The sequence below is a fragment of the Gossypium hirsutum genome, chromosome A07 (genome assembly GCF_007990345.1).
Source record: "Gossypium hirsutum isolate 1008001.06 chromosome A07, Gossypium_hirsutum_v2.1, whole genome shotgun sequence".
NCBI lineage: Eukaryota > Viridiplantae > Streptophyta > Magnoliopsida > Malvales > Malvaceae > Gossypium > Gossypium hirsutum.
In genome coordinates, this window is record NC_053430.1 from 4,854,700 (window position 1) to 4,876,707 (window position 22,008).

The window sequence follows — 22,008 nt, forward strand, 5'->3', positions numbered from 1 at the left end:
GTTAGAATAGATATAAGGATTGAATTGCAAAGTAAGCTATAAGTTTTGCGTTTTAGGGACTAAATTGAGGAAAATTCGGAATTAAGAAAATATGTTGAAAATTTAATAGTTAAATTTGAGTTTAAATGAAATTTGAATAGGCATAAGGTGTGAATTGGTGTTATAAATTTGGTTATTAACATTTTACATCAAAACAGTTTTGGGAAGTGGCAATGGTCTGACTTTGAAAATTCACTAAAAATTTTATAAATTGAACTAGAGGATGAACAAAATATGGAATTAAAGCTTATTGAGTCTAGTTTCTTATAGTAGAAACAGTGTAAGTAATTAATTGATGAATCAAGAGATATTTGAAATTTTGTAATACTGGTTTGGGGTGATTTCGAGATGCCCTGTTTTAACTTTGGAAAATCATTAAAAATTGTACAAAAATTATTATGGAGTGTAATTTATATATGTGAACTCCTTAATGAATCTAGTTTCAAAATAAATAAACAAGAACCTTATTCGAGTTCTGTACAATGAGATAATTTTTTTTAGTAGAGAGAGGTCAAAACTGTCAAATAAAATAACAGGGGAGTATTTAACGAATAAACTGTACTAAATGGCTAGACCAAAAATTCTGGAAATTTTATGGTTAGAAGGTATATAAGTCTAGTTTTAATGAAAATTTACGGATATTAATTTGGAGTTTCGTAGCTCAAGATATAAATAATTTAGTAACAATGACTCAAGTAGACAGCTTAATGGTGAAATTATATATATACATTAAAAATGGTTAAATTTGCTTGTTTAGGCTCATGAATTAAATTGAATCATGTTGTATTGATGATTATAAATTATTATTTTCGTAGCCAACAAAGAACCTGAAGCATCAGCATCGAAAGGAAAGGAGAAAGTCATCGAGGACTAAAACGGGAGAATTACGGTGTGTATTACTATAATTCGAATTTTAATTATTATTGATTGCTGAAATTTTAATTGTTATGTATGGTAAATAAGACTTGAGGTAAGTATGTGAAATTGAAATTAGAAAAAGTAAAATAATACCCTATTAACTTGCCGGACTAGATTCGATACAAATGGCATGCCATTGGATTTGTGATGTGATGAAGAGATTGTAGTTCGGCCGAGAAGATGTTTCTGTTATTATATACTTTGGTTTATCCGAATAGGCATTTAATGCCTTATTGGTGTGTTTGGGAGGATATATTATACCGGTGTGTTATGAAGGGTTTACAATATTCCCGGTGTGTTTGGGTTGGATATTCTGGTGTGTTTGGGTGGAAATCCGCGTATCTGTCATAGTCCGAGCTTTGTTAATAGGGTAAATAATTGAAATGAAATTTTGAAAATGAGATTATTTGTTAATAGGGTAAATAATTGATGTTTGTAATTTATTAATGTTAAATAGTCTTGGATTATAGTAATACCACTGAGTATATCCATACTCAACGTACGGTTGTTTCCATGCGCAGGTTAGTAGAAGTCAAGTGTCCCGGCTCAGCATCCAGAACAATCCCGACTCCAGCACAAACTTGGTGATGTATATTTTTCTTTTGGGTAAAGGTGGCATGTACATAGGTGTTATTTAGTCACTTGAGTATGTATATTTCTTTGGGTAGTGAAGGATGAATTATAAAATTTAGATGGTTAAATGAAATGGTAAGGAAAGTACATGATATTTTGATACATGAACATCAAGTTGTTAAATGAATGAAGTTTTTAATCAATTTTGAATGATGCTATAATAGTTATTAAATGAAAATTTTGTTAATAATATAAATATTAGTATATGAATGTGAAATATTGGTGTTGGTTGTTTTGGTTTGAATTTGCAGGAGGTTTAGGTAAAAATAAGCAGAAATGCTGCCGAAATTTTTATAAAAAAATTTGGAATACTCGAACAAGTCCCGTTCTACTTTTAATACGTGTTTGAACTTCGAGAGTTCAAGATAGGGACTTAATTATTATATTATACTATGAAAGTTATATTAATTGTAAATTATTCGTAAGTTGTCTGATATGTCCGGTAATGCCTCATAACCTCGTTCCGGTAACGGTTTGGGGTTAGGGGGTGTTACAAGTTCATGGAAAGATTTAGCACAAGCCTTCATGAAGCAGTACGGTCATGTGGCAGACATAGCCCCTGATAGAATCACTTTACAAAATATGGAGAAGAAGCATAATGAGAGCTTTAGGCAGTACGCCCAGCGATGGAGAGAAGTGGACACACAGGTCCAACCCCCTCTGTTGGAAAAGGAAACCACTATGCTCTTCATCAATACCCTGAAGGCACCTTTTATTAACCATATGCTGGGTAGCGCAACCAAGAGTTTTTCGGACATAGTAATGTCTGGAGAAATGATAAAAAATGCAATAAGATGTGGGAAAATAGAGGCTGGGGAAAACGCCAAGAGGTCAGCGTCGAGAAAGAAAGAGCATGAGGTGAATAATGTGAGCTCATATTCGAAATCGATCACCGTAAGCCAACCAAGGTCGACAACTGCTGGACAGCAGGGCCTACCCAGACAAGAGCCCAACATAAAACAAAATAGGGAAAAACTTCAATTTACGCCCATTCCAATGACGTACAAGGAGTTATACCAGAGTTTATTTGATGCACATGTCGTGTCCCCCTTCTATCTGAAGCCAATGTAACCTCCATATCCCAAATGGTATGACGTGAATGCCCAATGCGAATACCATACGGGAGCCGCAGAACATTCGATAGAAAACTGTACCACTTTCAAAAAATTGGTTGAGAGACTCATCAACATAGGGATTGTGAAATTTGATGATACATCCAGTGCAGAGAATCCATTACCTAACCATGGGGATAAGGGAATAAATACGATAATCGAGAGTTCATGGAAAGAAATTAAGATGAATATTGCAGAAGTGAATACCCCGTTGAAAGAAGTATGGAAGAAAATGGTGGAAAGAGGTTTGATAGCACAGAATTCGGGGGTCAGGCCTCGAGAAGCGAAGAATTATTGTGAGTTCCACGATCAAGAGGGTCATGAGATTCAGAAATGCAGCCAATTCAGGGCTTTAGTACAAGGATTGATGGATAATAAGGAGCTGGAATTCTTCGAATATATCGGGAGCTTGGAAGAAGCAGATGTGTGTGCCTCCGAAGAGAGGTCGACGAAGGATGTTTACAAAGTCAACCACCCAGTGGTTATTATATCACGTCCGAGAATGAATGAAGCTGGGGCACGAGTTGCGCCAAAGGTCGTGATCCAAAAGCCCGTGGCTTTTCTTTATAAAGATAGCAAAAGGGTACCGTGAAATTATAGCTGCAATGTGACATTCCCGGGAGAGGAGACCCCGATTAATGCATTAGAGGAAGTTCAAGACGAAGGTTTTTATACGCGTAGTGGAAGGCGTTATACCCCAAATACAAAAGTCGAGCAGGTTAAAGAAAAATCATTAGCAATTGAGCAAAAGAAAGAGAAGCCAGCGGGGCCAGAACCAACTGTTAATGAATCAGTGACTGAAAAAGAAGCCAAGGAATTCTTAAAATTCCTAAAGCACAGCGAATATAGTGTCGTAGAACAGTTGCACAAACAGTCAGCACGTATATCAGTACTGGCCTTACTTTTAAGTTCCGAAACCCATCGTAGCGCATTGATGAAGGTGCTGAATGAAACTTATGTTGCTAACAATATCTTTGTAAACAAACTAGACCGCTTAGTCAACAATATAAGTGCCAACAACTTCATATTCTTCAATGAAGATGAGGTACCGCCAGGGGGCCGAGGATCAACTAAAGCTTTGTACATCACAACTCGCTGTAAAGGATACACGTTACTGGGGGTATTAATTGACAATGGGTCTGCACTGAATGTCCTACCCCTATCTACGCTGAGTAGGTTGCCAGTGGATAGTTCCCATATGAAGACATGCCAAAGTGTAGTGAGAGCATTTGATGGCACGGAAAGGAGGGTAATGGGGAGAATTGAAGTACCCTTCTTAATCGGGCCGAGCACATACGAGGTAGATTTCTTGGTCATGGACATTAAGCCTTCGTATAATTGCCTATTGGGGAGGCCATGGATACACTCGGTGGGGGCAGTCCCTTCATCGCTGCATCAAAAGTTGAAATTAGTGACCGAAGGTCGGTTAGTAACAATCAATGCTGAAGAGGATATCATCGCGGTAATAACCAGTGATGCCCCATATCTAGAGACAAATGATGAAGCGATCGAGTGCTCTTTTCGATCTTTGGAGTTTGTGAATGCGACGTTTATCATCGAAGGAAATAAGATTCCAATGCCCAGGTTATCTGAGACTACAAGAATGGGACTACGATTAACTGTTGGAAAGGGGGCTCTACTTGGAAGAGGACTCGAGAGATACCTCCAGGGAAGGATTAATGTACCAATGATGAAGGACAAACAAGACCGTTTTGGGTTAGGGTTTAAGCCGGACATGAAACAAAGAAAGAAGGAACTTGAGAAGAAGCAAGAAAGAAGGATAGCGCGATTGAGCGTGGGAGAAATCGAATGGGAACCAATGATCTTCCCCCATATATCGATGACTTTTGTGTCTGGAGGGGTCTTTCACTCCGAGCGGAAGACGTCGGGAAAGGAAATCTTGGGAGGAATGATGGAGAGTTTGGACATCAACGCCACATATGAAGAAGGAACGGGGTAGAGAATTTGTCAGACATTCGCCCCTATGAGCTGGGAAGTGTTCTGAATAATTGGACTGCGGAAGAGATTCCTGTAGTCTTTAGAACTAACTGAGAGTAATGTCTAAAACACACTTATTGCTCTAGGCCTAGGAGTAACAAGTGTCCTTTTGTGAAATAGGCTTATGTTCGAAATCGATATTTCAATGAAATGCATCCTTTTGACTTATTCCGTGCAAATATTTTTTTATTCTTTCATTCATGATCATACCACACATATCATTGTTCTTAGATTCTCTTGTTCTTTGCATCTTCCTTCACACCTACAACAGGTCTCCAGATATCAATGATGCGAGTGACGTTGCTACTAATTCAGAATCTCCTTTTGAGCGAGATATGTGTCTGGAGGGATCCCAAGACTTTGAGGATGATGGAGACTGTAACTTATCCCCTGATTTGTTAAGGATGGTAAAACACGAGGAGAAACAAATTCTACCCCACAAAGAGGCCGTAGAAGTCGTGAACTTGGGAGATGAACTAGAAAGGAAAGAAGTAAAGATTGGAGCTTGCATTACCACAGAGACAAAGTGGGACCTTATTGAGTTACTCCTAGAGTTCAAGGATGTCTTTGCATGGTCATACCAAGATATGCCTGGGCTAAGTACTGATATTGTGGTGCACAGGCTCCCTATAAAAAAAGAATGCAAGCCAGTTCAGCAAAAGCTTCGAAGGATGCGGCCCGATGTTCTATTGAAGATAAAAGAGGAGGTCAGGAAGCAATTTGATGCTGGTTTCTTACAAGTAGTTAAGTACTCGGAATGGGTAGCCAACATCGTCCTAGTCCCTAAAAAAGATGGAAATGTACGGATGTGTGTAGACTACAGAGACTTAAAAAAAGGCCAGCCCAAAAGATAATTTCTCGTTGCCTCATATCGACACCTTAGTGGACAACACAGCAGGTTACTCACTCTTCTCCTTTATGGATGGTTTCTCGGGGTACAATCAGATCAAGATGCATCCTGAAGACATGAATAAAACCACATTTGTGACCATGTGGGGAACCTTCTGCTATAAAGTAATGCCGTTCGGATTGAAAAATGCGGGAGCAACATATCAGAGAGCCATGGTAACCCTATTTCATGATATGATGCATAAAGAAATTGAAGTCTATGTCGACGACATGATCGCCAAATCTCAGACTGAAGAAGAGCTTGTGCAAGTCTTGAAGAAATTATTTTTGTGGTTGAGAAAATTCCAGTTGAAACTCAATCCCGCAAAATGTACCTTTGAAGCCAGGTCAGGAAAACTACTAGGATTCGTGGTCAGTGGAAAAGGGATTGAGATTGACCCAGATAAAGTCAAAGCCATACAAGAGTTACCTCCACCACGTACTCAGAAGGAAGTTCGAGGATTCCTAGGAAGACTAAATTACATCGCTCAGTTTATTTCACAACTAACCGAGAAATGTGACCCCATATTCCATCTCCTTAAGAAACACAACCCTGGTGGTTGGGACGAGGAATGCCAGAAGACCTTCGACAAAGTTAAGCAATATTTGTTTAATGCCCCAGTGTTGACACCACCTAATCCAGATAAGCCACTGATACTGTATTTGACGGCATTTGAAAATTCTATGGGATGCGTGCTTGGCCAACACGATGAATCGAGAAGGAAATAAAGAGCGATATATTATCTCAGTAAAAAGTTTACTGAGTGTGAGACGAGATACTCGTTCATTGAAAAGTTGTACTGTGCCTTGATCTGGACAACCAGAAGACTGAGACAATACATGTTGTACCATACAACTTGGCTGATCTCTAAAATGGATCCTCTGAAATACTTGATGGAGTCGACTGCCTTGAACGGGAGAATGGCCCGATGGCAAATTCTACTTTCTGAATTTGATATCGTCTATGTAAATCAGAAAGCTGTACAAGGGAGTGCAATAGCGGATTTCCTAGCCAGTAGAGCTCTAGAAGACTACGAGCCTCTGAACTTTGATTTCCCAAATGAAGATCTGATGTACAAGGCGACCACCGAAGAAAACCCTCAAGAAGGTCATCCTTGGAAGCTAAACTTCGACGGAGCATCAAATGCTGTGGGTAACGGAATCGGGGCAGTTCTGGTGTCCCCGAACGGAGATCATTATCCATTCACTAGTAAATTGGATTTTGAATGCACGAACAATATGGTAGAATACGAAGCATGGACATGGGAATACGTGCGGCCATAGAACGTAAAATCAAGGTGTTAGAGGTATATGGAGATTTTGCCCTAGTGATTTATCAACTCAAAGGTGAAAGGGAGACAAGAGACCCCAAATTGATCAATTACCGGAGGTTGATCCTTGAGTTAATTAAAGAGTTTGATGATATTGTCTTCTACTACCTCCCACGAGAAGGAAATTAGATGGCTGACGCCCTAGCAACTTTAGCTTCTATGATTAAGGTGAACCAACCAGAGGATGTGAAACCAATCCAAATGAGCATTTACGAGGCCCCGTCTCATTGTTACAACCTCGAAGAAGAAGAGGAAAATGATGATCGCCCTTGGTACTACGATATCCTACGATATGTGAAGAATCTTGAGTACCTCGACCAAGCTACTGAGAACGACAAAAGAACGTTGAGAAGACTGGCCAGTGACTATGTCTTAGACGGGGAGATCCTATACAAAAGAAGAAAGGATCAGGTACTGTTAAGATGTGTAGACGCTATTGAGGCTAAGAAAATCTTGGAGGAAGTCCATGAGGGCGTCTGCGGGACACATGCTAATGGTTTTACAATGGCCAAGCAAATTATGAGGTTCGGTTATTATTGGTCCACCATGGAAGGAGATTGTATTAACTACGCCAAAAGATGTCATAAGTGCCAAATCTATGGAGACAAGATTAATGTACCTCCCTCACCTCTGCATGTCATGACTTCACCATGGCCTTTCTCGATGTGGGGCATGGATGTGATTGAGCTAATTTCGCCAAAAGCTTGAAATGGGCATCTTTTCATCTTTGTAGTCATCGATTATTTCACCAAATGGGTGGAGGCCGCTTCATATGCCAATGTCACTAAATCAGCAGTTAGCAAGTTCCTGAAAAAGGAAATCATCTGTCGATATGGAATGCCGGAAAGGATCATATCTGACAACGCATTGAATTTGAACAATAACACGATAGCGGATGTCTGCAGTCAGTTCAAGATCAGACACCACAATTCGTCACCGTATCGCCCGAAGATGAACGGTGCAGTCGAAGCAGCCAATAAGAACATCAAGAAGATTGTAGGAAAGATGACAGAAACTTATAAAGATTGGCATGAGAAGCTACCATTCGCCCTCTATACTTATCAAACGTCTATCAGAACTTCTACTGGGGCAACGCCTTTCTTATTAGTCTATGGAATGGAGGCAGTTTTACCTATCGAGGTTGAGATTCCTTCCCTCTGAGTTTTGTCAGAAGTAAAGTTAGATGAAGCAGAATGGATCCAGTCCCGATACGATCAGTTGAATTTGATTGAAGAAAAGAGGCTACGGGCTATTCGCCATGGTCAGATGTACCAAAAGCGAATGATGCGAGCTTACAACAAAAAGGTTCGTCCCAGAGAGTTCCACGAGGGAGACCTAGTACTGAAAAAGATCTTGCCCATACAAAAAGACTTCAGAGGAAAATGGATGCCGAATTGGGAAGGGCCTTATGTGGTGAAGAAAGCCTTCTCTGGCGGAGCATTGATATTGGCTGAAATGGATGGCAAGACCTTATCCAATCCCGTGAATTCAGATTCGGTTAAGAAATACTTCACCTAAAAAAAAGGAGAGGCCAGGGTGAAAACTCGCAAAGAGCACCTTGAGACCAAAGGGATTTTGAATTGAAAACCCGTAAAGGGTGATTCAAATTTTGATCAAAGGTGGGGCATGCGATGGTCTTATGGTACCTAAATTAACAAGGAGAAGAGATGTTACATCTTGGGACATCTGCAAGAGTACTCTAGATCCCCTAAACACATATTGGGCAAAAAAAAAGGAGTCCTCAAGAAGTCAGTACAGAGAAACTCACGCTGCGATATCTAGGGCACCTATTCCCTTTTATTCATTTTGTATTCCAGCAATGTTTGTTGAATGTGATTAATATATTCCCTTCAAGTGTTGTTTCTGATAAATTTCAGTTTTGTCATTGTTATGATCTTTTTCAAGCATTTTGCATTGAAATGATGATTAATGGACTAAAACCATTTTTGCAAAAAGAGTTCTGCACATTACTCTGAAAGTTTCTAAATAGTACATGAACCTGAAACAGGACTATTATTCAGAACTAACCAAACTCAAAGATTGGAAGCATCTGAGAAGAAAGAGTATAAATTGGGACCACCTTTTCAGGTTTTCTGTTCAAAATTTGAGCTGAATAAGAAGACAGAGTACCTTTTCAGAGAAAGAACCTTGATGAACAAAGAGCAATAGCAACCTAAACATTAAAAGGGACTCACGCTCACCACATGTTGCACCCATACATTCATAGATCATTCATAATGCATCTAATTAGGAGCATTTGATTCACTTTGATCATAGCATCCTAATTCTTTGGCATAAGCATAAATACATGGAACTGATTCTACAGGTCATCAGTGAATTCACCAAGCCTTAAACCCCTAAGCAGTAGGGTAACAGGTTAAATTTACAGACCTTAACCCCCTAAGCAGTAGGGTAATAGGCTGAAATTTACAGATTTCGTCTCTCTGAAGTTGCAGTGGAACAGATCAAATCCAGCGAATCCTGTCTTCCTGAAGTCTCAGCGAAGAGGATCGAAGTTACAAGTCTCATCTCCTTGAAGTCGCAGTGGAGCAGACTAAATTTACAGACCTTAAACCCCTAAGCAGTAGGGTAACAGGTTGAATTCAAAGGGCTTTAACCCCCTAAGCAGTAGGGTGACAAGCCGAATTTGCAGATCTTATCACCCTAAGTAGTAGGGAAACAGATCAAAGAAGGTGGGCCTTAACCCCCTAAGCAGTAGGGTAATAGGCTGAAAATCACAGATCTTGCCTCCCTGAGGTTGCAGTGGAGCAGATCAAATACATCGAATCTTGCCTCCTCGAATGCAGTGAAGCAGATTCAAACCACCAAGCCTTAACCCCCTAAGCAGTAGGGAAGCAGACTGAAGATTTACAGATCTTACCCCCTAGGCAGTAAGGAAACAGATCGAAAGTAATGGGCTTCAACCCCCTGAGCAATAGGGTAACAAGCCAAATTTTCAAACCTTAAACCCCTAAGCAGTAGGGTAACAGGTTGAATTTACAGATCTAAACTCCTAAGCAGTAGGGAAACAGATAAATGATGACAAGCCTTAACCCCCTAGGCAGTAGGGTAACAGGCTGAAAATCAAATATCTTCTCCCTGAAATGGCGTTGTAGCAGTTAAAGCTACAGCAGATCTCTTTGAAGTTTTAGTGGAATTGATTGAAGTCACGTGTCTTATCTCTATAGTGTTGCAGTGGAGCAGATCAAAACAAACCTTACCTTTTTGAAGCTGCAGTAGAGCAGTGAAGCGAAGTGAAATAACAAAATTGGAATGAAGCTACCTGGGGAAAAGGAGCGCTAAACAAGTCTAGACAGGGTGAGACCGGGCAAAATTGGTCTTTCTTAAGTCTTTGCTTTGTTCTCGTTACACGACAACAAGAAAAGATGGGCAGCTGTGCAAGCCTAATTTTGGGCCCAAAACCCTACAAAACCCAATTAAACCCATTAACCCCAAACCAAATCAGCCCAATATACCCAAGCCCAAACCTACCCATAAACCCAATAGGCCAACTAAATACCCACTAAATACCCACTACACCCTAAACCAAAACCTACCCAAAACTAACCTCAATCTGACCCAACTAGCCTAAAAATTTAGGGTTTCAAAATTTGAAACCCTAAATCACCTATCCCACCGCCCCAGTCACATCTCCTGCAAGTGGCCTCTGCTACACCACCGTTTGCCTGCAGCAACAACAGAAGAATAGACAGATATTAAAAGAAAAAGAAATGTAAAAGGCTATTTAAAAAGACGAACCCAAAAAACCATGGAGACATTCGGTATTTTTTCGGAATGAAAAACAATACTGGATCTTAAAAATCCAAAGCAAGAATAAGAATCCTAGCAATATCAGAAAGCATAAACAGTCCAAACCGAGGAACAAAGGTTAATAACCTAAGGTGATCGTTGTTATTATTTTCGCTTTTTTATTTTATTTTTTTCGAATATATTGACAGACACTAATGCATATATACATATTATAGATATATATAACGTAGATAATATATAAAAAAACTAAAAAAAGAGACGAACTTTACCTTTTCCGGCCACCGTGCGCGGTGGCCGGCGCCGACAACGACGGTGGCGCGTGGAGGCTCTCCTGGCCGGACACTGGGTTTGTCCCAGAGAAGAAGGGGGAACTCTCCCCTTTTTTTCTGAAACAGCAAGAAAAAATGAATGATTTTAAAAAATTTTAGGTTTATATAAAGATATGATACGGCGCCGTTTTGGGCCTCAACTCACAGCGCCAAAACGACGCTGTTTCACGCGAGACCCGAAGACCCGACCCATCTTACCCTGGGATTCGCGTGCTTTTGCCCTTAAGGGCTAATTGCATGCTCCGTCCTTCCGCTTTTTATATGTTTTGCAATCAGGTTTTAATTTCTTTTAAATTGGCCCTGGAATTTATAGCGTTTGCGATTCGGTCCTCCCTTCTGCGACGTCATTTTAAGGGCTCAGGAAAATTTCCCTTTTGGCCCTCCGCAGTCGCGCACGTTTTCAAATTAGTCCATTTCTCCTTTATTATTTTTTTTAAATCGGCCCCGGAACTTCATTTTGTTTCGAATTCAGTCCCTTTTTCATATTTAATACGGTTTTTTGTATTATTTTTCCCTTTTTTATTTTTAATATTATTTATCATTTTATTTATTATTCTCATTGTTATTATTAGCATGTTTATACTATTATTTAGTAATCTTTTTATTTTCCATTTGACACTTATATATATATTTTATGTATATGTTTATAGTTTTTATATATTATTATTCCCAATGTATATTTCATGTATACGCATTTAAATACCATACTATACACATATATGTTATATCTATTTTTGCTCCCATTATATTTGGTAATAATATTAGTGTATGTATTATTATATGTGTATATATCTTTAACCTATACATATACATATACGTCTACATTTATATATTATTATTAATTTTTGGTATTATTGTTTTGTTAATGCATTTGTATATCATATATGCATCCTTTTAATATATATATAATACTCCATATTATGCACATGTATATTAATATTATGTCATGCATATCATATATATTATGTACATATATATTGTAAATATCATATTGTTTGTACATTCTATTATGTATATTTTTATAACTATTATGTACTCATTTCAGATACATATCCCGTATATTTTTAATATATCATATATATATATATTTTTGTTTCTATTATTATATATATATATTTTAATACCATATGTATTATTATCGTTTTATACTATTGCTATTATTATTGTTTTCGTCATCATTGCCATTTTTCTTTTGTCATGTTTTATGCATCTTTATTTATTTATTCATGTATTCGATGGTTTTATTTTCCTCATGCATTTGTTTATATTTACACATTACTAGGCTTGCTATTATTTCATTGCTCACATTATTATTTTTGATATCGTCACACTCATTATTATACATTATTATTAATACCAAAATTTACTTTTATAAATCACGTTATATTTTTTCACTCAATATATTCAAACAATTCTTTCATAAAAGCAATATCTTGTATTAGGTAATTCGAGATAATCGTGCCCTAACTTACTGGGTTTCGACTTTTCTCATTTAACCTAAATAACGGAATATATTCTTTTTAAATCACTATACGAGTTTTGAAAAATGCTTATTCTCAAAGATGTGAAATGTTGTGCCCTAACTTACCGGGTATGACATTTTGTCATCTCGAAATAAGAATTTGTTTTGGAATAAAGGCAATATTCGGTGTTTGAGAATTCGAGAAAACGTGCCCTAACTTACTGGGTTTCGATTTCTCTCGTTTACTCTAAACAATCGAATACCCTTTTAATAAAATACACAGATTTTATAAAAGGCAAGCTCGCTCTCGAAAATTCAAGATGTTGTGTCCTAACTCACTGGATATGACATTTCATATTTTGATACGAGAAGGTCTTTAATATTTAAGCATTTTCTTTACAAAGAGGGATCGTATTTCAAAAGTCTTCCAAGTTTTCAATCTTCGACACTAAGATACTAATTAATCAATTAGGTACCAGTTTTGGGCGTATCGAGGGTGTTAATCCTTCCTCGTGCGTAACTGACTCCCGAACCTGTTTTCTTGATTTGCGTAGACCAAAATTGTTGTTTAAATAAATCAAGTTATTTATTAAAAACAACCACTTTAACGAGGTGACCCGATCACACCTAGTCAAAAAGGATCGGTGGCGACTCCCGTTTTTTGCGTTCATTTTCAAAATCTAAGTCTATTCCCGTTTTACCAAAAAATGGTTACGACATACATTATTAAAACTAGATTTTATCACATTTAGGATGTGGGAAAATAAAAATATTTTATATTAAAAATATATATTTATAAAAATATATTAATAAATGATTATTAGTGGAGTGATAAAGGTTTTTAATATGATTTTGTTAATTTTGTGTTTGATTCTCAATTAATATTTTTAAATTATTTTATTTAAAAATTATATAAAAAAATAAAAATACCCTTCACACCAGCTCAATTTATATATGATTGCTCTTGGACAAGTCAAACAAGTAGGTTGGCTGTCAGTATTGATGGGTAGCACTTAGCACAAAAAAATCCTTATTTTTAGAAGATTTTACTGTTTCTGCGAATTGTTTTAAGATTAAGGCCAAATAAATGATTTCTTTTTGTTTAATAACAAAAAAAAAATGGAAAAAAGATGATGTAATGCATATGTAACTAAACCACTTTTGTTTGTAAAGAATATGGGAAATCTTTTAACTCTAGCCTTTGTGGAAATGATCTGCAGAATAAAGTAAAGGTTAGAAAGATTCCCAGATTGAATATGATACAGAAATACAGTTGATGTCAACATGCATGCATTTGTTGTGCTCTACTCTTTTTTGAAGTGATTTTCAGAATATAAGTTAAAGCAGGGATTAGATTCTAGTTTGAAGAGTGTAGCTGATGCAAACATACAGTTCTATGCTTTTCTTTTTCCCTTTATATTTCTAGAAACTCATCTGCTGATTTTGGTGCAAATAAAGGCTGTGCTTTATCTTTGACACAATATTTAAATGGTATTGTATTGAGGGGAATCAGGCTGAGCCTGTACAGGAGCATCTGCATTTGCGGCTACTGGCTCTCGTAAACATTCCGGATCCGTCATTGTGCATATTAAGACATGAGTATGAAAATAATGCCCCGGATAACATAGGTTTGAGCATTCATTTAAGGAGACCATAAATAACCATATCTTTGTTCACTAAAACAAAACTTTCCCATCTTTTAGCATTCTCATTTACATATACTGAAGAGTATGTGGATTTGAAGCAAAATCATACAAGTGTCAATGGAGAAACATACTGCAGGTTCCAAAACTCAATAAGAAATTAGACATTCGGGTAGCTGCAAATACCAGTCATTCAAATGGGAGGTTTGATCTAATTACAAGAGATACTCCTCTATTACAACAGAGGGGATGGTTAGCTATCTAGTGTAATAAATTGGTTTTACCTCTACCAAAGTTTTCAAACTCCCTGAAATTGCACAACCAAGCCTGACATATATGTCTTCACACAATTGAAAATGCAACCATGGCATCCCAACATTTGTTTTCATTTGATAGCTGAGCCAATGATGGCAGGAGTTGGTTACAGATCATCTACACCTCTGTTTGCCAGTATTCAAAGAAGAACCGCTGATGCTTTTAGATTGAGTGTTGGAGAGTTGCTGAGATCCCTCTGGTTTCTTCTTTCGCCTCCCTTGTTGAGATAGACGAGAGTGGTAGGATAAGATGGCGAGATCATTAAGGTCTTGCAACGGAGTGAGAACTTTCACTACTTCATCCATTGTAGGACGGGATTTTGGGTCCCGGTGGAGGCAATTGTGAGCTAATTGAGAAACTTTCTGCATTCCTTTTAAAGAATAATTCAGCTCCAAGCGGGGATCCACCAGTTGGTAAAGTTTTCTCTTGTCAGCTAAATATGGTCGAGCCCAAGTAACCAGATTCTGCTCCCCACTAGGCCGTTTCTTGTCCATTGATCTTCGGCCTGTCAAAATCTCAAGTAACACAACACCAAAGCTGTAGACATCGCTCTTAGATGTCAAGTGTCCTGTAGAAAAAGATCCAACAGTGCACATATTATTTGATATTCAAATTGTTGCATGGTGCAGAAAGGTTCACGAACAAACAGGGAGTAGAAGCAATAGAAATACATTTCTGGTTCTAAACCAAGTCCTTGAGCATCAGGGTTTGATTGCCAATTGTGCCATTGATATTTAGTATAACAGGTATTTCTAAATAATGTTGAATCGAAACTCATTCTAGGATATGCATATACAACACTAAAGTTTTATGCTTTCAATTAGTTCCGATCATCTTGCATGAATTATGATACCTGTCATAACATACTCTGGTGCAGCATAGCCATAGGTTCCAACAACCCTAGTAGAAACATGTGTTTTATCTCCTTGAGGACCAGCTTTTGCTAAACCAAAATCCGATAACTTTGCATTATACTCCTGGAAAAGAATTTCCATATTGGTGATTCCATGGAACAAATGATATATATTGGACAGATTGATACAGTAACCTATATTAATCCATCAATTTACATACCGAATCGAGTAAAATGTTGGATGTTTTAAAATCTCTATAAATGACTGGTTCGGGACCACCATGGAGAAAGGCCAAACCTTTTGCTGCCCCAAGTGCAATCTTAATTCTATTGGACCATGGAAGAGGTATTGTCCCTTTGCAAAATCAGGCAACAAAGCTACATCAGTATTTATTTCATGTGAACTCCTATAAATATGCAAGACTAGAGATTCCGGAAACTGTTCATCAAAGTTATATATAATATGCATCAGATACTCAGGTGAGTCCCGAAAATTCATTGGTGTAACATTCCAACAAAAAGTATCAGTCATATAACACGTATCATCTCATTCACTTTCTCTCTCCTATTTCATATTGTGTATTTCATGAAGTCCATCAAAAAATGTATACTAATTTTCAGCAGTTGTGAGTTTTACTACATTGCATTTTTTGTTTTCTCATCAATGAGGTCTATTTTAAGACTACAAAACGCTTCTTGACAGTTACCAATATGAAATAAGAAACTAACGCTTCTTGACAGTTACCAATATGAAATAAGAAACTAACTTTAAAATGCCAAGAACTTCCTATGCAAAATTAATTTATCCTGTAACAACTATATTTCAAGAAAAAAGAAGAGAACATTGGAGAAAAGAATATCTGTGAAGCTAAGTTAGAAGGGCAGAAGGAAACAGTGAGACTCACTTCTAAAAAGATGGTTTTCAAGGCTTCCTCGTGTCATAAATTCATATACAAGAAGCCGTTGATCGTCTTCGATGCAGTAACCAATAAGTTTAACAAGATTAGGATGATGAAGTTGTCCAAGGAAATCAACCTCAGCCTGCATTAAGAAAGAATTATTGAATGTTAAACTCTCAAGTTTCAGAATTTTACCAATAGTCTCTTTAACATTGAATCTACTAACCCAAAGCACATATTTTTTCTACTAACCACCCATTCTCTATGGCCTTGAAGACCATCTGGTTTCAAACTCTTGACCGCGACCGTGATCCCCGAACCAGGTTTCACCGGAGCTGTACCGTTTTCCTCTATCCACCCCTTGAAGACATAGCCAAAACCACCTTCCCCAAGTATGCTGTCAGGTCTAAAGTTACCTGTAGCAGATTTTAGCTCCTGAAAAGTAAATTGGAGAAGCTGGCATGGAGATTTGTTATCTGATGGTGGTGGATCAGGGTTATCAGATGAAAGATGAGCTTCATTTGGAGGGTACAACTCTCTGTTACTTGCATTTAGATATCTTGTCTCAGTAGCTACATACAGGGGATTGAAGAAAAAAAGTCATCTTCCTTTGATCATAATTCCATACCAACAAACAAAAAAACAAATTCCATTTTAATTTCAGGATTAGACTTCATACTTAGAATCTTTCAATAAAGATCTGAACTATCAATGAATTTGTATCTATCTAGGTTGGAAGAGGGAAAGTTGTCAGATATCAAATGAAAGAACTGGATCCCCCTTTGTCCTCTTCAACAACAAAGAGAGAGTGCCGTGATTTTTAGTGAACCAGTGAAAATGATATATATAAGCTGACAATGGATTTAAAAAATAAATAACAGTTCCACATTCATTGGCCACATAAATCATCAAAAAAAAATCTTGAAACTCGTAGCTCCAAATGTTTCCCAGACTGATAGTGCTTATTGACTCAAAATTTTGAAAATATTAAGTAAAAAAAGAACAGAACAAAAATGGGAAAAGCAATATTGGGGTTTTACTTTTTATTAGAACTCATCAGCAAAAGAAACAGTAGAAGGAAGAAAAGAAGAAATAGAAAACATAAAACAAAAGAAAAGAAAGAAGAGATAGCAAGCACACAAGAGAAAAAGAAAAACAAAAGGCCAAAAGCTGAAGAGAAAGCGGAAAGTAAGAAAATACCAGTGTCATAAACGAGACTAGTACGAGGAATGGTGTTAGCAGAGTCACGAAATGCAGAGGACTTGCAAACGCCGCGTTTCAAGACAGCCCAACAGCCGCAATTGTTGTCATCCATTGAGGAACGACTAGTAAAGTGTCAATTTAGTTACTTTAGAGAATAATAATTGAAAGGAATATGTTTCATGGAATGGCACTATAATTGCATGAAAACAACACAGTGAAGAAGAAGAAGAAGAAGAAGAAGAGTAGGCATGGGTAGATAGGAAAGGAAGAAGAAGAGAAGTGAGTTGAGCAAAGAGAGAGGGAAAAGAAAAGGAAAGGAAGGTGAAGGTGTTGGAGACTGCAGGCAGCAGGCATCAATTCATCATCACCAAAATTCACCATCATTGCAAGTGTGTACAAAAAGAACTTTTTTGCCACCACCTTTTCTTTTTTGTGTGGGGGACGATGCCCATTTCCCCTTCCCCTCTACCTTTTCTATTCTTATTTTGGTGCATAAATTTATCTATTTATTAAGCAGCAAACATTTTTGACAACTAATATTCATGTTTAAAATATTAACATTGTGTCTTTTAATTTTATATATGAAGGATGTGGTCAATGAAATTGATCCACCAACAACTTTGAATGTTCTATCTTAAAGAGGACTCTAGTATTTTATCTATTAATTTTAACTGAAACTTTTAATTTGTATCTTGTAATTTATTTAACTATTCAATTTAATACTTATAATAGTTAATTTTAATTTTAATTATTGATAAACTTTTTTATCAAAATTGGGAAGATGACATCTACTCTATAAATATAATAAAATATTATAAAAATATGATACACTGTATTAAATAACTAATTTTAAGATAAGAGTTTATTTGATGTTACATAATTTAAGGTAAACAACTTACACAGTGAATCATTTATTAAAAAATTTCCATGTTAGGCATTTAAAAATTAAAATTTTACAATTTAATTTCACTTAAAATCACAAATAATAAACTTACGTGATAATTAAAAATATATTTAATAATAAATTTAATTTTTAACTTTTACATATTATATTAATTTAGTTATAATTGTAAAAAATAACCCTTAAAATTACCAAATATTTGATTCGATACTAATTTTAAAATCCCCCATCCATCCGTCTCCCCCACCCCCATCCGTCTCCCATATTTTCTTAGTCTTTGGAGTTTGGCTCCAAACTCCCAACACTAAAAACAGAAATAAAGGAATGATCTTGAAACTATGATTCCCGGAATTTAGTTTAAACTCGCCACAAATTGTTTTCATGGTCAACTTTGTTTAGCTTTAGCTTCTGGGTTCTTGTTATTTGTCGAGTTTCAATTCTGGGTATTTTGGATTTGCTTTTATTTTGTTATTTGTTGTTGAATTTGATGGTTTTGAGTCTGTGGCATATCCTTAGGAGCTCGAAAGTTCAAGTTTTTTTATGGTTGGTTCGTTGTCTTTCTGACCTTGAAATTTAATTCAAACTGGTTTGTATGTGTTAGTTCAATCGAAAGCACCAAAAAGGAAATGAATATCATGCTTCTTGATCATAGTTTTAGATAGTTTTTCTTGTGACAATTTCTTAGCTTCTTATAAAGGGGACATGGAAGAGCATAAAAGAAAGAGGAATGAGTGTTCATAAATCTGGTGAAGGGGTAAACATTTTTCTGGTTAGAAAAAAAGACATTTCTGTATTATGAACGGCGGAACACTGAAAGATAAATGATGGTTTGATTTCTCTTCACTGATTTAAAAGTTGTGATTACATGAGCTGCTGACTGTTGTATAATTTGGCACTTGGATTCGATGTTAAGCTCCTTAATTTTCACTATTCTATAACTGATTCATCCGCATTTCAGTTTGTTCATGATCTGAACCCGAGTCTTCTTCATATTTTTCTTAATCCTGTTAGATTTTTATTACTTTGTAATTCCTAAAATTGATTGAAACTTGGTTTTATTACTGTTTGTTTGCTGATTTTCCAGAGACATGCTTACCCGACCTTTTAACTTTGACTAGTAATGGACTTTTCCCCCTTTGTGTGTTCGAAAACTCAATGATTTATTTCAATGTCATCTCTCTTGAAATGCAAATATTTGACCATTGCATCTTTCATTGTAATTGTATAAAGGAGAAGTTTGAAATCTCTTAATGGCTCAAGATACCTCTTTTTTTTTTGCTGAATCATCTCGACGGAGCTCTGGTCTTCTGCAAGACCAGGTGCAGTTGGTTAAAAGAAAGGATTGTAATCGCTATGAGATCGTTCCGATCGAAGATAAACTGTCCTTCGTGAAAGGTTTCTTCATCGTAATTCGTGCATGCCAATTATTGGCTCAAAGGACGGTGCTGGGGGAGGGGGACAGGGGACGGTGAGGGGGAGGGGGAGGTCCGGTGGGGAAAGGGGAGAGGGAGAGGGACGGGGTAGGGGATTTTAAAATTAACATCTTGAGAATATTTATAAATTTTGAGGATTTTTTTAATATTACAACTAAATTAATATAATATATAAAAATTAAAAGATAAATTTATTATTATATTAATTTTTTTAACTACATTGTGATTTTATTAAGAAAGACTAAAATAACAAATATTTAAGATAATTTGAAATAGCATTGAAATTCCATCATCTCACAATTTTTTATGAATTATGTTTAGTTCTCTTAATGTTATTTTGCACAACAGAAAAATATGTAAACCTTGTCACATATTTTGTTTAATGCGCATGTTTGAAGGAAAAAAAATATTTGGTAAGGATGAATATTTCTATTTTTATATCATATTTAATGGTATAATGATTTATTTGGCCTTTCAATTTCATAAAAACAATTATTTTGGTCTTTGTTTAAATTTTTTTATTTCTTTTAGTCCTTAAATTTGCATCATCTGTCAAATTACCCCAAAATGAATTAAAGAGTTAACGTTGATTAATTTTACTGACGCATGAATTGTCATGTGTATGACACGTTAGTAATTAATCAATTTTTAAAAATAAAAAAATATTTTTATATACTTTTTAATAATTTTTAATTTTTTTTAAAAAATTATAATTTTTTGAATTTTTTAAACTTTAAAAAATTAATTAATTGCTAACGTGACAATCCACAAGAATGCCACATCAACAAAGTCGTTAATTTTTCCATTCATTTTAAGTGATTTGACAAAATATACAAATTTAAAATTAAAATGAAAGACTAAAATAATTTTTTTTTACAAAGTTGAATAGGGAAGTAAGTGATGATGACTATTTTAATTTCTTTTAGCTTAGTTTTAATTTTTAGAATGTTTTAGTCATTAAATTTGTAAGTGAAATTTTGAAAGTGCAATTTTTTTTTTTTTGAGATAAAATCAAAATGCATTTAAAGAGGAGATGTAGTACACTTACCAAAAATCTGTACTCAACAGCTATCATGAAAGTATTGGTAACCAAGGTAGTGCCTCGGGTTTTCCTAAAAAATTAAAAGAAAAAAGAAAATGAAAGGGCATAGATAAAATCCTAAGCAAACAAAACCTAAAAGAAAAAGTTGAAGAAACATAAACTCTATCGACTTTCAAACAAAAAACACATTTCCTTTTCTTTGCATCTTTAGACATTTTAATGGAGTATACTTGCTGTTTCTTTCCATCACTGTAAATGATCCTATTAAAGCGTCATACTAGATTTCTCCTAAATCTGAGTTCATCAGAGAGAAGAAAGGACATTCATTTTGGCAGTACATCCCCGGACTCGAACAGAAATGACCCTTTTCTACCGAATCAAAAATCTTCTTTGGTCATTGACGATGGTGGGTTCAACCTCCGTCGGTTCCTCTTCGATCCAATGGGAGAGGCTAGTCAGCTTGTACCCTCGAGTTGCAAGAGCGTACGCTACACTCATTTGTCTTTTGAGGGGTAAACTCAAAAGATAAGTTACTGAAACTGAATCTTTTTCTTTGAATTTCATTAATAATGTTGCCAATCACCGATCTATCCGCTGAGTCTGATTTAAGCTTTTTTTTTTGTTTGTTGAATTAATTATCTTTAATTTTTTTTCTTATTATATCAATAAAATATTGAGTAGTTTTAAACATTAAAAATTGAAATAAAGTAACTTATCTCCTTTAATACTTTTCATAATTAAATTAATTATTCACTGAATTTTATTTATTTTATTAAAAATTATAAAACCATTTTCAAATTTATAATTAAAAACAATAATTGTAATGTTTTAAAAGAATACTAGTGGATTAGCTTAGAAATTAAATTTGGTCTTGCCACTTTGTAGCTCTTGTGTATAGGGTATTACTGAGTGCAAGTTTTGTCTACTGTTGTGTACGTGAGTCGTCTGCCTTAATGCACACTTTCGTCTATTTTGTTTGTTTCTTCGATATGCTATGGATAATAAGTTTGACAATTTTTAGTTTGGAGGAAAAGGAGGATTCCAAGCTGATCATTGAGTCGAATGGGGGATATAAATTATGATCTCTGCCTGGTGGGGAAGTTCTTGGGGGAGCGGCCATGAAACGAAAGCTATCATCGTTGTGGTGGCCGCTGCAAGGGGTGTGTATCAACACCAAGTCATTAAAAAAAATAACCAAATAATAATAATAATTAGTCGTAGCAATTTGAAGAAGGCAA

The 22,008-nt window shown here is 36.0% G+C and overlaps 1 protein-coding gene across 1 annotated transcript; it reads right to left on the reverse strand.

Moving 5' to 3' along the window:
- Positions 1 to 14,158: 14,158 nt before the first annotated feature.
- LOC107933130 (receptor-like serine/threonine-protein kinase At3g01300) lies at positions 14,159 to 17,936 on the reverse strand. The gene is made up of 6 exons (XM_016865277.2): positions 17,392 to 17,936; positions 16,444 to 16,763; positions 16,198 to 16,333; positions 15,514 to 15,647; positions 15,293 to 15,416; positions 14,159 to 15,007 (listed from the first exon to the last, which is right to left on the reverse strand). Exons 1-6 carry the CDS (start codon positions 17,504 to 17,506, stop codon positions 14,553 to 14,555), a joined length of 1,284 nt encoding a protein of 427 aa, XP_016720766.2. The 5' UTR covers positions 17,507 to 17,936; the 3' UTR covers positions 14,159 to 14,552.
- Positions 17,937 to 22,008: the final 4,072 nt, after the last annotated feature.

Coding starts and splice junctions, on each gene's coding strand:
- LOC107933130 (XM_016865277.2), bottom strand. CDS start 17,506: ATGGATGACAACAATTGCGGCTGTTGGGCTGTCTTGAAACGCGGCGTT. Junction 16,764..17,391: donor TAGTCTCGTTTATGACACTG/GTATTTTCTTAC, acceptor CCCTGTATGTAG/CTACTGAGACAAGATATCTA. Junction 15,008..15,292: donor ACCAGAGTATGTTATGACAG/GTATCATAATTC, acceptor CTTTTTCTACAG/GACACTTGACATCTAAGAGC.